Source organism: Coffea arabica, chromosome 6c (genome assembly GCF_036785885.1).
Source record: "Coffea arabica cultivar ET-39 chromosome 6c, Coffea Arabica ET-39 HiFi, whole genome shotgun sequence".
Lineage (NCBI taxonomy): Eukaryota > Viridiplantae > Streptophyta > Magnoliopsida > Gentianales > Rubiaceae > Coffea > Coffea arabica.
Genome location: NC_092320.1, coordinates 43,876,809 through 43,890,160, shown reverse-complemented (window position 1 = coordinate 43,890,160; position 13,352 = coordinate 43,876,809). Strand labels below are relative to the sequence as shown.

The following is a 13,352-nucleotide window of genomic DNA, read 5'->3' as shown; positions in this document are numbered from 1 at the left end:
TGCATTAATAAGGTGGCTAGGGACAGTGGTAGAGTCATAGAGTCAAGACCTTAAAATTAGGGGGTCAATATCTAACAACACATGGAATGTAGTAATTAAATGTTAAAATCAATGAAAATCTATGTGAAACATACATTTTTTTCCCTACGTACACTATGTTTTCAAGTTTATATTTGTAATCCAATTTAGCAACAAATATCATTCTATCAGTTTGAGTTTAGAAACGTTAAAAAGAGCTTATTCTTAAACTAACATCTATACTTTTGACACATTTTGTGAAAAGGTAATAAATATGAAATTTTTAGTTATTTAGGAGAGGTGGAGGGGTGGGAAAATGCACTAGAATTTTATAGACCTTTTGGGGTAAGGGGTGCAATACACTCAGAAAAGAGAATTTTTGGATTTTAGAGGGAAAAATAAGGAGAAATTTTTTCAATTTCTAAACCTTTAAAACAATTTTCTCAAACTTGTGGGAGTCAATTGCTCACCTCCGCCACTGGTTGGGGAGAACCATGCTTGATAAAATTTTTGATACACTGTTATAGTGTTTTTTTTTTTGTACGAAACTTTTCGAAAACTACAATCCAAGCCGATTTGCTGAGTGAGAAGTCGAGAAATCTAGATATTTTGTACTCTGTACCTTATCTCATGCTGTGAAGAAAAGTATAAAACAAAAACTCAGAGTAGCACTAGCATAAATTTTTGGTTACACACTTCAACGCAGGAATTTCGTACAAAATCCTAACGCACGAAGGAGGCATAAAAAAACAAACAGAGACAGCAAACCGCGTCCACGGAGCAAGTCGGTTGGGGTTTTGTTTTATTGTTCTGCTAAAACAGTGAGCCCCAACTTTTTTTTTTCTTTTTTTTTTAATATTTTGTATCTGAGAAAACATGTTCGAAGTTTTAAGCCAACCTTTATGACCCTTTACTCTCCTCTCGTTTAATATTAAAAAGACAGAAAGAAAGAGGGCTGTTTGTGGACTGTGAACCATGTCTCCTCTGCCTAACGTCACAAGTAATTAATAATTGCACGGTTTCTTGACTATTTTTGGCCTTTTCCTCCTTTTAAATTTCAATATCCTTTATGGCGACCCAAATTTCCATGCATTCCTTCACATGCACTTGCACGGCCAAATCCTGCTTTTCCTTTAGGTTTTTTTTTTTTACACCCTCTTAAGTTTCAATCATCTTAGCCGTTCCATTTATTCTACTATCACTTTTTTCTTTTCGTTTCTTTCTTCTTCTTCTTTTTTTTTTATCTCTATCTTCCATGAAAATTTTTATGTTATTTCACATCCTAAAAGAGAGGTGAGCCGTATTTTAACTCCTCTTGTTCTCTAATTAATTGCTATTTTTTGTCACAATTCATGATTATAATCTGAGTTTTTCTCGAAATGGTTGAAATTTAATCACATGCAAATATTTATTTTGATGTGTAATATTTTTAATTAAAAGTATACATTCTTGTGAATGTCATCCATGTAGAGATACCCTGACTTATTTGCTTCATCAATGGTTGTTAATTCTTTTTCTCTACTTTCTAATTTTAATTGCAGCTTTCTTTAAAGCGAAAGCATAATAGACATGTGGAATGAAAATTAGACAAGTCAATTGCGACGCCACGGTCCTGAGAAACACGAATCTAGCTCTATAGACAAAGGAATGCAAGTAAAAGCTTTTGAGAGAAGAGGACAAGGTGGAAGAAAATGTAGTATGTACCATTGAATTTCTTGTTTCACATTTGGCGACTCATTATGAAGTTATATTTCAATCTAAAAATCCTAAGACACAGTGGAAAACGTATGATAATCTTGGTACATGATTTAGATAGTTTAATGCTCTAATATTGAGGAGACATTATCTAAAGCAGTTGCAAGTCCAAAAAGAGAAAAGTCAAAGAAAGAAGCTTCCAAAAACGTAGGCGTGAAAATCATCGTTTTTCTTTTTGGCTGATATTACCATGAGACTTTGAACGAGTTTGAATACCCATATTACAATTTTCCAAAAATTTTATGTATATATACAACCTATTATATATTTTGAGAATTAATTCCACGACAACAACAAATATACAGTTAAAAGATAAAAGGTCACTAGATTAGATATGAGGAGGCAAAAAAATTATTGAAGTACACATAAGGTTCAATTCCTGTGGCAGCTAAGTTTCGAAACTGGGTCCCTTTATTTCGTGGAGCAATTAATAAAAAGCTTTTCTGAAAGTTTTTATACGGTAGATGTACTTCAATAGATACCTTAAAAGCATACAGGATTTTTTGTTAAATATCTTTCTGTTTTTCTTTGTTTTATTCTTTTTTGATAGGAAACTAAATTTTTTTTTCTAACAAGGGACAAATAAAACTTAAAAAGTGAAGAGAGAGTTAAAAAAAATTATAATTTAAAATTTTTAATTCCTGAATCCTCAACTTTAACTGCTAGATAAATATCCTTCTATCAGTTATAGGTAAAAACAGTTTTGAAATCTCACGGCAACCAGACCTCAGGCAATGGTATTTTTATCGTAGAAGTCGTGTGTAAACTGTAAAGTGGTGTGATGGAAGGGCAACATCGTAAATCTAGCTTGTGACATTCCCTGAAGGCCTTTATATACTTTATTTGTCACCCAGCTCTCGATGTGGACTCCTGTTGTTTTCATACTATCTTAGTCATTACTCTCTCCATTACTATTTTCCCACTTAGGTAATCCCCCAATTGCTTTCGAGTCTGCAACCATGGAAGATCAAGAACAGGATCAAACCAACCAAGCGAGCCATGGGTCGGAGAGTAGTGAGAGAAATGAACCAGTTAGGTCACGGTGGACTCCCAAACCAGAGCAAATCCTCATACTTGAGTCCATCTTCAACAGTGGGATGGTGAATCCTCCAAAAGATGAAACCGTCAGAATAAGAAAACTCCTGGAAAAATTCGGTTCTGTGGGTGATGCAAACGTCTTCTACTGGTTCCAAAATCGTCGGTCCAGGTCCCGTCGCCGGCAACGACAAATCCAAGCTAGTCTCAGCGGTGAAGTACAAGTACAGACCAGAACTGCTGGTGCAACTGCAACTGCTATTCCTTATGAAACTAGTTGCTGTGCTGGTTTTTCAAATTCCATGTCTTTTCTTCCGCTGTCTGCATCAGCATCATCAGCATCTTGTCTAGGTGGTTCCTCTTCAGCTTGTGGGATTATCAACAATGATTGTGCTAATGACCTTTTTGCAATTTCAGGCCAAATTGGTCAGCCAGAAATTGCACAAACTTCATCAAGCATCAATCCCCGTTCGCATTATCAATCTGGTAACTAATAGATTTGGTTCAATTTTCATTGGTTTTCTAGTTTCTCCATATTGAAGAGTCAATCTATGAAAGATTGATGGACCCTTAAATTAAGGCCGTGCACAAGATTTGGTTCATTGCATGTGACACAAAATAAACAAAAATAAAAAGTTTAGGGTCTCAGGCACCGGAAGAAACAATTAAGGTAGTAGATATATTGCATCAAATTCTGTAGTTCTTTCTTTACTTCAATTTCTCTCAACCATTCTGGATCAGGATTAATATCAGTGTTCATCAATGGAGTTGCAACGGAGCTCCCGAGAGGACCATTTGATCTGAGGGCAACTTTTGGCCAGGATTTCTTATTATTTCACTCTTCAGGAGTCCCGGTGTCTGTCAGCGAATATGGGTTCCTCTTGGAAAGCTTGCAGCACGGCGAAAGCTACTTTCTGGTAAGCAAAAATGAATTCCAGAATTTCGAAACCGATTTTACAAAGAAATCAATAACCTTTAATGGTATTTTCTGGGGCTCAAAAAAGAATTCAATATGCACCGATGGTTTCTTTTGTACCATCAATTTTAAACGAGAATACAAAATTAAACTGTGTTTTCTTCCTTCCTACCTGCCATCTTACAGAGTTTCTTCATTTTCTTTCACTCTCATAGTATTGTTCTATACGAACATTGCATCTATCAATGTTTAGTGAAAAGAGTTTCTCCTCAGTCTCTGGCTTTGAGTTTTGTTTTGCTCTTTGTTGTAATTTTTTAGTTTGAGTCTAGTCCCACACATTCATTGGTGTTGAATTGTTGATTGTTTTGAGCAAAAGTAATGCATGAATGACCTCAGTGCCATACTGCTGTGCTAGTAAGGCTGAGTCTGGCACAGAATTTTCGGGAATCCATGAGTTCTCTCTGTACTCTCAGACTAAATTTTAAATTTTCTGACTGCATGCAATTCCGGAAAAAGTCATTTGGCAGCATACTTATTTTAACCGCTTAATTATTTATTCCAAGATTCTTTGTCACTTGCAGGATAGATCATTAGAAATCTATTTTAATTGAGTCCGAGATTCCAAAAAGTGGTGCCTATTAATGAAGTGAATTACAATGTGCTCGTATCTTATTTCTCTCCCTCCCTCTCTCTGGATTTATCAATTTGATATTTTTGACGGGATTTTTTTTTTTGAAGATCAATAGCGAATACAATAAAGTGATACAATGTTGAACAACTATAATTGACCAAGGAAAAGCATTTTCAACATGTTTGTGCTCTTTTACATATTTTATGGATGTGCAAAGTAATTTGTCAATGTATACACGGAGAAACAAAATGCTGAATATTTTTTAAAGTTGGTTAGAACTAATAATGAATAGAGGATAATTAGCAAAGTTATTAACCAAAAAGGGCATGACTTTCCTGTTACATTTGAAGTTATTCATCATTATGTCCAAAGTAACTTTAACAATAACAAATTCATAACAGAAGAATCTTACTAGTAAACTGTTTTGATTTATGAAGTTTTCGTGAGATCATCAAGATACATGTATCTCTTCCTATTAATCTAGATTTCTCTTTGCAGGTTCAAAGACCAGTTTAGCATGATCAAGCATTTAACAAGTTGGGGAATCATCCTCCTTTGGGATTTGGTATTTAGGCAGATATTTTTATTTATGAGCAAATAATTTCGTGATGTGTTCTGATGAAATTTTTACTTCGTTTCTGATTTCTTCTTGTATTTGATCAGCTGGCTCGGGCGATATATCATGTTTCTTAGTTATTGTTTTCAGTTTATCAACTTCGTTGAATTTTCAATGGTTTGTACTATTTCTACCTGCAGTATGTATTTTCTATGGCTGGTCTTGCTTCTTAGAAACTGATTTAGCCTTTATTTAGTTTGGAGAAGTTAACCTGCTGTCTATAAAATTGGAGATTATCTAAATTAGGCAGTGATTCTCATACTAGAAGAGATAAAAATAATCATCTAGACAGAGTTCAGATTATCGGATTCGGATTTTAGTACACTAATTAACATGTCTAAACCAAGTTTCGCTGAGTAGATGGACGGGTACTAAGATGAGGGGCAAGGTCCTCATGGATTCAATTTTAACTATTTCTAAAATGTCAAGCATAAAAGGTCAGTAGTTTATCATCTCGCTTATCAGCAAAGTATAATACGCCCTATGCTGATGAAGTCTTTTATGTATTTTACAACTAAATACTTCACAGATTAAGCAATGAATTAATCAACAGCACGAAAAAGTAAAAGCAGAAGATATAAAAGAGTGAATACTCTCGATTTTCTGTGGTTTCATCATCCTTCTTGGTATCTAAATCCACTTCCAAAGTTTCCCTCAACTTGGTATTTTCCATTGATTGTGTTCTCAATATGTGTGCAGACAACAAAAGTTTAATTTGATTTATTAATTAAGTCAAGATTATAGATTATTAAGAGAATCTTGATTAAATTAAATTAAATTGCAATAATCCAATGGTGTTTGGCTTACAAATTGTGCCAATGTTATAAGGGTATTAAATCAAGCTAAAGGTGCTAGATCTATTTCAATAAAAGTGAATTAATTAATACATTAATTCACCATTAGCTAGTTGGGCCAGCTTATTATTAAAATCTTAGCTCCAGAGCTACAAGGCACCCAAATCATAAGAAGATTTTGGAGGGTTTTCTTGAAAACCAATCTTCCAGAAGGTTTTCACATAAGTCTACATATATTGGCTATAAATATCTCAAGTCAAGAGTTATATATTAACATCACAAAATTCGGAAGAAACTATTTTCAAATGCTCTCAAGAGTATTTTTTTTTTCCCTCAAATTCAAGTCATATAAATTCTATTGTTCATGTTGAAGGCTAGAAGATCCAATATGCAAGTGTTCGAGCAATGCCATCAAATCACCGTTATCTACGCACAAATTATAGGAAACACTCTTTTAATGGAAAACAAGCATTTTGGCCCTTCAATTAAATCAAATTGAAGAGAAGAATCAGAGGGCTATTTTCTTTGATTTAAGAAAATTTCAGAGAGGTAGTCTCTTTTATTCTCGTATTAATTAAATTTGATATTTGTACATTTTTTCCTATCTTTTGTTCACTCCAAGTAGAACCATTTTTGCCTATCATCTCTAACAAGTGTTTGTTTTGTATATTTTTATGTGCTTGTTCATGTTAGTTTTGGTGTTTTTCAGTTGTTTTAAGAGTTGAATAACAAGGTTTCTAGGTGAGTTTTGCATTTTGTGATTAAAGTGAGAAACATTGCATTTGTATGGAGTTAAATAGTCAAAACTTCATGTTTTCTAGGTTTCATTGATTCAATCATCAATTGGAGTGAAGTGAGAAGAAGTTTGGATGATTTGAAGTGCATTCAAAATGATCATGAAGTGTAGAAATGAAGAAAGCAGCTCAAGCTACTTGACGGGTCGAACTCGAGCTTAATATGCGAAGCTCGAAAGCTCGTCGAGCTTAATCGAGCTTCACATATATATGGTTTTTAAAATTTTTTTATTTATCGAGCTTTCGAGCTTCGCATATATATGGTTTTTTAAATTTTTTTATTTATTAGTCTGAAATGTCTATTTTGTTCCTTGTTTAAAATTATATAAAATATAAATTTATATTTCTTGACCTCAATTAGGCTTGACTGGGCTCGATAAGCATAAGTTCAAGTTTGAGTTAGAGTAATGTAAAATAAAAGCGAGCTCAAGCTTGAGTTTGAGCCTAACTTTGCTCGTCGAGCTCAAGTTTGAGTCCAAGTTTTTTAACACAAGTCGAACTAGAGTAGTCACACTACTCGAACTCGACTCAACTCGATTATACCCCTACACTGCATATGAGCAAAGAAAGGAAAGATTCGTGAAGAAAAAAGCCTAGGGCAATCCATGGACGGGCTCCAACCTCCTAGAACCAGATTCAAGAACCGATAGAAGGCAAAGAGTGAAAACTCACGAAGAACAAAGCAAATGAATGGGCCTGCAGACCTCAAGTCCATGTGTAAGGACCCGAAAAATTTTCTTATTTTATATAATTTTATTTTATTTCTTCGAAGACATTTTCTATACTTTAATTTATTGTCTTAATCTCCTAGATATTTTTTACAAGTGAATCACGTTTTAAATCATTTTCCATGTATAAGTTAGTGCATGTTAAGTTTGAAGTGCATTATGCAAGTGGGACCCGCTAATACAGTAAGTGCGATAAATTTTTGAAAATTAAAAGGAGTTTTGTACAAAGAAATATTATTTTATAAGGTGTTAAGAGATAATTAGAGATTGGTTAGATATTTTAGTGATTAGAAGACAGTAGGATGAGGATTAATCTTGGAAGGACAATTGTCACAACATCCATGGCACTTTGACCTTGACTTGGACTACTCTTAGTGTGAGGACCTGAAAATTCCTTTAGAATTTCCTCCCATTTTTGAAACATTAATTTATATTTCCTTCTATATTTCTTTTTGACTATTTAACTATTTACTAGCCCTAAATTTCATGGTGATTTCATTAGTTGAGTCAAGAGTTTTACTTTTATTTTTAAAGTTAGAGTAAGTTAGGGTTTTGGTGCATTTTGGTAGTGTGATCAATTTGTGAGGTGTGTGCACTAAATTTGGCAGATAAGAGCGGGTATTAAATAAGAGGAAGTATGTGGTTAAAAAGTGCTAAGAGTATGTTAGTGAATCATAAGTTAAGATAAAAGTATAAGAGAGTTAAAGAAAATAGGCTTGAACCGACGTACGCCGTTTGTTATCAGTGGAGGACACCACTTGACCAATACTTTCTTTCCCTAATCTCCTTCTATTTATTTCATTACTCCCTTCCCTAATTTTCCCTAGGGTTGGCCAAATTGTTTGACGAAGAAAAGAAAAAGAAAAGGGAAAAAACTTGGCTTGCCAATTGTCAACAAGCCTACAAAGTTTGACTAAGACTTGACCAAGACTAAGCTTTCCTCTTATCTTCATTAAGCTTCCCATTTTAATAAAAAAATCCTCCATTTTTAGCTTAGGATGGCCAAAATTTTTGACTAGAAAAGAGGGGAAAAGAAGGCAAAATAAAGGAAAATTGAGGGAAAGCCAAGTGTTGGTAATCAAGGCATTCTTTGACCAATGTAACCTCTAGTCCTTATCTTGCAAATTTCACCAAAAATCCCTTCATTTTGCTCCGTTCTTGGCCAAACTAGAGAGAGAGAGAGAAAAGGGAGGAGAAACTTCAAATCCCATGTGAGAACCCACATTTTTTAAAATATAATTTCCCCAAACTACATGCCTTGCACCAAGATTTAAATCACCTCTTATATGCCTAGCATTATATTTTACAGTGTGTTACAACAAATTTCTTGTATTGACCCTCACTTTAAAACACAATTCTCTTATTTACATGCCCTATTATAAGATCTAAATCATTTATTATATACCCTTACAATACATTTTCTATATACTATAATAATTTCCATGCATAACATTCCATTTTATTTTACTTGGAGTAAAATATTTTCTTGAGTTAGTTTAAGTTAATGCACCAATTGAATTTGTCCAAGTGTTCTTGTTTTAGTGGTAGAGACTTTATGTGAGTGATTAGAGGTGTTAAAGAATGATTGGTGCACTTGGAAAGGTTAGTTAGAGGTGTTAAAGAATGATTGGTGCATTTGGAAAGGCTAAGACACCATTAGTCAAAGATTAAGAAAGAATGGGACAAGTAAGTGGACATGTGGCAAAACCTTAGCCAAGTATCTTGTTGGAACCAAGATTAGAAGATTATTTAAACTAGCCAAAGTTTTTTTTTTCTTTTGTATTGGCCGAATTTCTTGGCTCAAGAGAGAGAGAGAGTGAGCTCCACAAACTTGCTTTCTTACCCTAGCAAACCAAGAACAAAAAAATCCAAAGGAGAAAGAGCTAGAGTTTGTGAGAAATTTCCTTCAATCTTTGAGGTTATCTCAAGCTTAAAGCTTCCATTGTGGTGGTTTGTTTGGTGACCCAAGCAACTTGTAAGTAAGGTATGTAATCTTTAGAATTAAGGTTTATGATGTTATATCATCCACTTTAAGCTTAAATGATGAAATACAAGTTGTTTGGTTGAGATTAGGGGGTTAATCCCTTGAATTTGACAAGTAGTGGATAAGTTTATTGGTGTGCATACCAAGTATTTGATGAAATGTCCAGCCCTTATTCATGTGTATTTATGAAGTGTTGATATATTTTAAAGCCCTATTTAGTTAGATTTAATACTTGATATGTGTAAAAGGTGAAAATAATGAGAAGAGTGAAAGCTGGAAAATTTCAAGTGTGCTGACCAAAATTTTAAGGGTTGCTGTCCGGTTTCTGCCTTGATGTTTCATGCATATTTTGGCTACAAAAGTGAGTGATATATGTTGGGTTATGTGTGTGTAGGTTGTCTACAAAAAATTAGCCAATTTGGTTGAGTAAATTTTGAGTTACAAGCAAAGGAACAAAACTGGACAAGGTCCAGAATTTTCTGTCCAGCAATCTTGTAAAGGTCATAACGTTTTATTCACTGATCGGAATTGAGTGCCATTTGTGGCATTTGAAAGTAGACTCTTAGAGCTTTAAAATGGTACCAAGCTCATTTTCTGGTTAGTCTTGAGCGATCCGTGGCGAGTCGGGGAATTTGGCTGCCTGGGAGGTACTGTTCATCCGTGGCAGTCCAGAAATTTCATTTGGTTTCTTAATTTGGGGCCACTTATGTTGGGATTTTGGAAATGGTTTCTTCTAGACAAATTTAGCCTTATGAACCTAGTTTCCAACGCAACTAACAAAACGTAATTCTGACTCTCCTACAATGAGCCGTGACCGTTTTCCCGAGACTGGCCGGCCGACACTGTTCAAACCGAAAATGAAACATTTGAATTTAAATGAAACCTTTCCTTACCAAGCAATCATATGAGCATTAAACATGTATTTTCATGAACTTTTACTATACTTTGGACCTCATTTACATGAAGGATTAAGTAGATTATCTTAGTTACTTAGCTTCTTCATGAACCTATAATTTAGGGAGAAACGAATCTTATTGTTATCATTTTCGTTCGTTGCCCTAGGATCGGGAAACGAAGGTGACTGTAACTGGATCATTTGAAGTTGATAATGGCTGTTGTTTGACAGGTGAGTGTTCCACTACCTGCTACTTGTTATGTGAAATATTTGTGTACTTGAAAGTATTGAATTGTTATTGTTTGAGCCAAACACTGTTTTAATTAAAATTTGAGGCGAGTGTGTACTCTATCGCACTCGACCTTCCTTGTGTTATTTTTCTTTTCACTGAGGCTCTACTTACTGAATGAATTAACATGAAATGAGATATTGCTATACATGAAAGTGCTTAAGTTGCTTGGATGATATTCCATCAACTACTGTTACTGTTTGGGTACCCAACCTCATAGGTGAGTCGGTTGTATCGAGCCAGCAAGGGCTTGGTCGAGAAGGCCGATAAACCTTGAGGACTGTTTACTGTTCACTGGAAATTGAATCTTGCCTGGAGGTCCTTGGTGAAGCATAGCCGTTGTGCTTGCTTGTTGTGTTGTCCAGTACCACCAGTGATAAAATCCTCAGCTTGATACTGTTTTATTGGAATCCTTGAGCATTGGAAACTCGGATTCCTGGTATACTCGAGTATTACCAAACTACTGTTTATGGAGTGCGGGCCCGGTGGGGGGGTAGATTGGTGGACGGAGACTGGTGAAAGTAGTGTTCTACGGACCCTTTTATACTGTGCATACAAATGTTGACGGAGTGTCAACAGGAGGAAATTATGATCAAGCTGAAGTGGATCTTTGGCTTTTGAAAGCCACCCGTATCCTTGAATTGAATTGTGATTAAACTGTTATCCTACTGTGTGATATTCATTTGATTATTTCTGTGCTCTTATTTGGCTATGTGCTTACTTGTTTTACTTGGAACCTCACTGAGCTTTAGCTCACCCCATTCCCTTTGTTTTCCTTAACAGAGCGGGAAGGCTTTTGATCAAGGGCATACTTAGCTTTGTTTTGCCGTTTTGCGTTTTGAGGTCGTGACTTCCTTTTAAGCAGACTTGTAAGCTTAATTTCTTAAGTATGGTTTTATTATGTAAATTGGAGTAAAGTGTGGCAAGTTGACATGATGATATATGTGCTAAGCTGAAATGTTGGATTAGGGATTATACTTGAATCAGGGTTTCAATTTCCGTGAGTGGATGATGTTACGTTGCTTCATTAATGATAGTAATTCTTTGAACGACTGAGTCCTGGCGAGAGTTGGGCAGACAGTCCGCTGATACTTAGGGTTCGCCCTAGGGAGAGGTGGGGCTGTCACATCCCATCTTGGGTTTTGCTTGATTTGGAGAGAAATCAACAAGAACCACAAATCTAATCCGAACAAAGGTGCAACAAGGTGACAAGGAAGCTTGAGGTGGAGTGATTTTGCATAGGCAGCCTTGGTTTTATATTTTTTTTCTTGAGGTTTGAAGGTATTAAGATAAGAAACTCTCCTTCCCTTTCTTATGTTGCATTTTATTGGATAGATGATTTGAATATGGAAGATATCATGAATTTGTGAAGTTGGTAGAATTTTCCAGGTTAGGGTTTCAAAATTTCAGCTTGGGTATATTTGTTTATATATCAAGTATATGTTGAATTTGGTTAGTCTTTGCTATCTAGAATATGTACCAATTGTCTCCTATAATTTGTGAGCTTGATTTGGGGATGTTATACTATGAGATTGTAGCCTTGAAAATGGCTGGAAATTAGGGAAAATAAGGGGAAGTGCTGCTGAAAATTTTTCCGCAGGAGACCTTGAGCAGTCTTGGGAAATCTACTATATCTTGTGTAGAAAAATCCAAATTGAGTTCCAGTTGTTGCATTGATAACTAAACTCATAGCTCTTTGAACCTTGAAAATTTCAAAATTTTTCTCAATTCCTATGAATATCTGTGATTTTCCAAATTTGACTGAATTTCCATTCTTGTTCTGTCTTTTTACAGGATAAAGCAGCCGTTTGAGATTGGATTTTGATTGACTTTTTGACAGAATCTTGCAAAGGTGTCTTTTGAGAAATTGTAACCCTTTGAATCTATTTTCCAAGGGTAGAAAGTTTATAAATTTTGGACTTAAGAAGTTTGAGATATGATTTTTCAAATAGCATTGCATAAAACTGGGAAAAATTCTGTTTTCTTAAAACTGTCCTTACTTTCACTCCCAACTTCAAGTTGGAGTTGTTGAACCATTTTGAACTTGATTTTTCTTTTGGAATAATGTCACTTGGCATAGTGGATCTCATGGCACTTTATAAATGTGATTTTAGCACGTGGAGGTGAGGTCGGAAGTGGACATGAGGCGAACACTTGAACTTGTATCGTGGTGAGTGTTCCTTGCATGTTTGTGTAATAAGTGACTATGTGAATATCTGTGAGTGATTGTTTGAATGTTAAATGCTTTCCAATGACTGTTAAATGGATTTTCAATGGGCGAGTATGTACTTTATCGCACTCGACCTAAGTGAATGTGAATTTTAAATGATCAAGTGATTGAACGTTACTTGTGCATGAATGTAAGCCTTTGGTTGAACTGGGTCCTTGCCCTTCGTTGCCAGTTGACTCGAGCCAGAAGCGGACTCGGTCAAGCGGCTAGTGACCCTGGGACAATGTTTGGTATACTCGAGTATTACCACGGAGTCTGGTGAAGAACTGGTTAGTAAATTCAATGCAATGAACTCAATGAATGAGTGACAATGAATACTAAAGGAGTTTTCAATGTTAAATGTTTTGAAATGACGGAGGAATAAGGGAAATGGTTAGTGACTGAATGACTGAATGAATGGCTCCAAGTGAGCACATATCCTGCCAATGAATGAATGTTTATTTCTTGAATGACTGTTTATTATTGTCCAAAGTGTTCAAACTGTCAAGTACCATACTTCTTTGGTTTCTCTACCTGATTGCTTGTTTGGGAACCTCACTGGGCTTTTAGCTCATTCATTTAGTTTTTGTTTTCCTTACAGGAATAGAGGCCTAAAGCAATTAAGTATGACCTAGAGTGTATAACCCTCTTGTACTTGTACTCTTGGTTGATAGGATGTATTTTGACA

At 35.2% G+C, this 13,352-nt stretch overlaps 1 protein-coding gene across 2 annotated transcripts; it reads left to right on the top strand.

Moving 5' to 3' along the window:
• Positions 1-2,650: 2,650 nt before the first annotated feature.
• Positions 2,651-5,110, top strand: LOC113694326 (WUSCHEL-related homeobox 11). 2 transcript variants are annotated; one of them, XM_027213243.2, is made up of 3 exons: positions 2,651-3,294; positions 3,550-3,725; positions 4,854-5,110. In XM_027213243.2, the coding sequence occupies exons 1-3, from the start codon at positions 2,733-2,735 to the stop codon at positions 4,869-4,871; spliced, it is 756 nt and encodes a 251-aa protein (XP_027069044.1). In that variant the 5' UTR covers positions 2,651-2,732; the 3' UTR covers positions 4,872-5,110. The 2 variants fall into 2 exon arrangements, with proteins under 2 accessions (XP_027069044.1, XP_071907775.1); XM_072051674.1 differs by lacking the exon at positions 4,854-5,110 and having other exon boundaries at positions 3,550-4,093.
• The last annotated feature ends 8,242 nt before the right edge of the window (positions 5,111-13,352 follow it).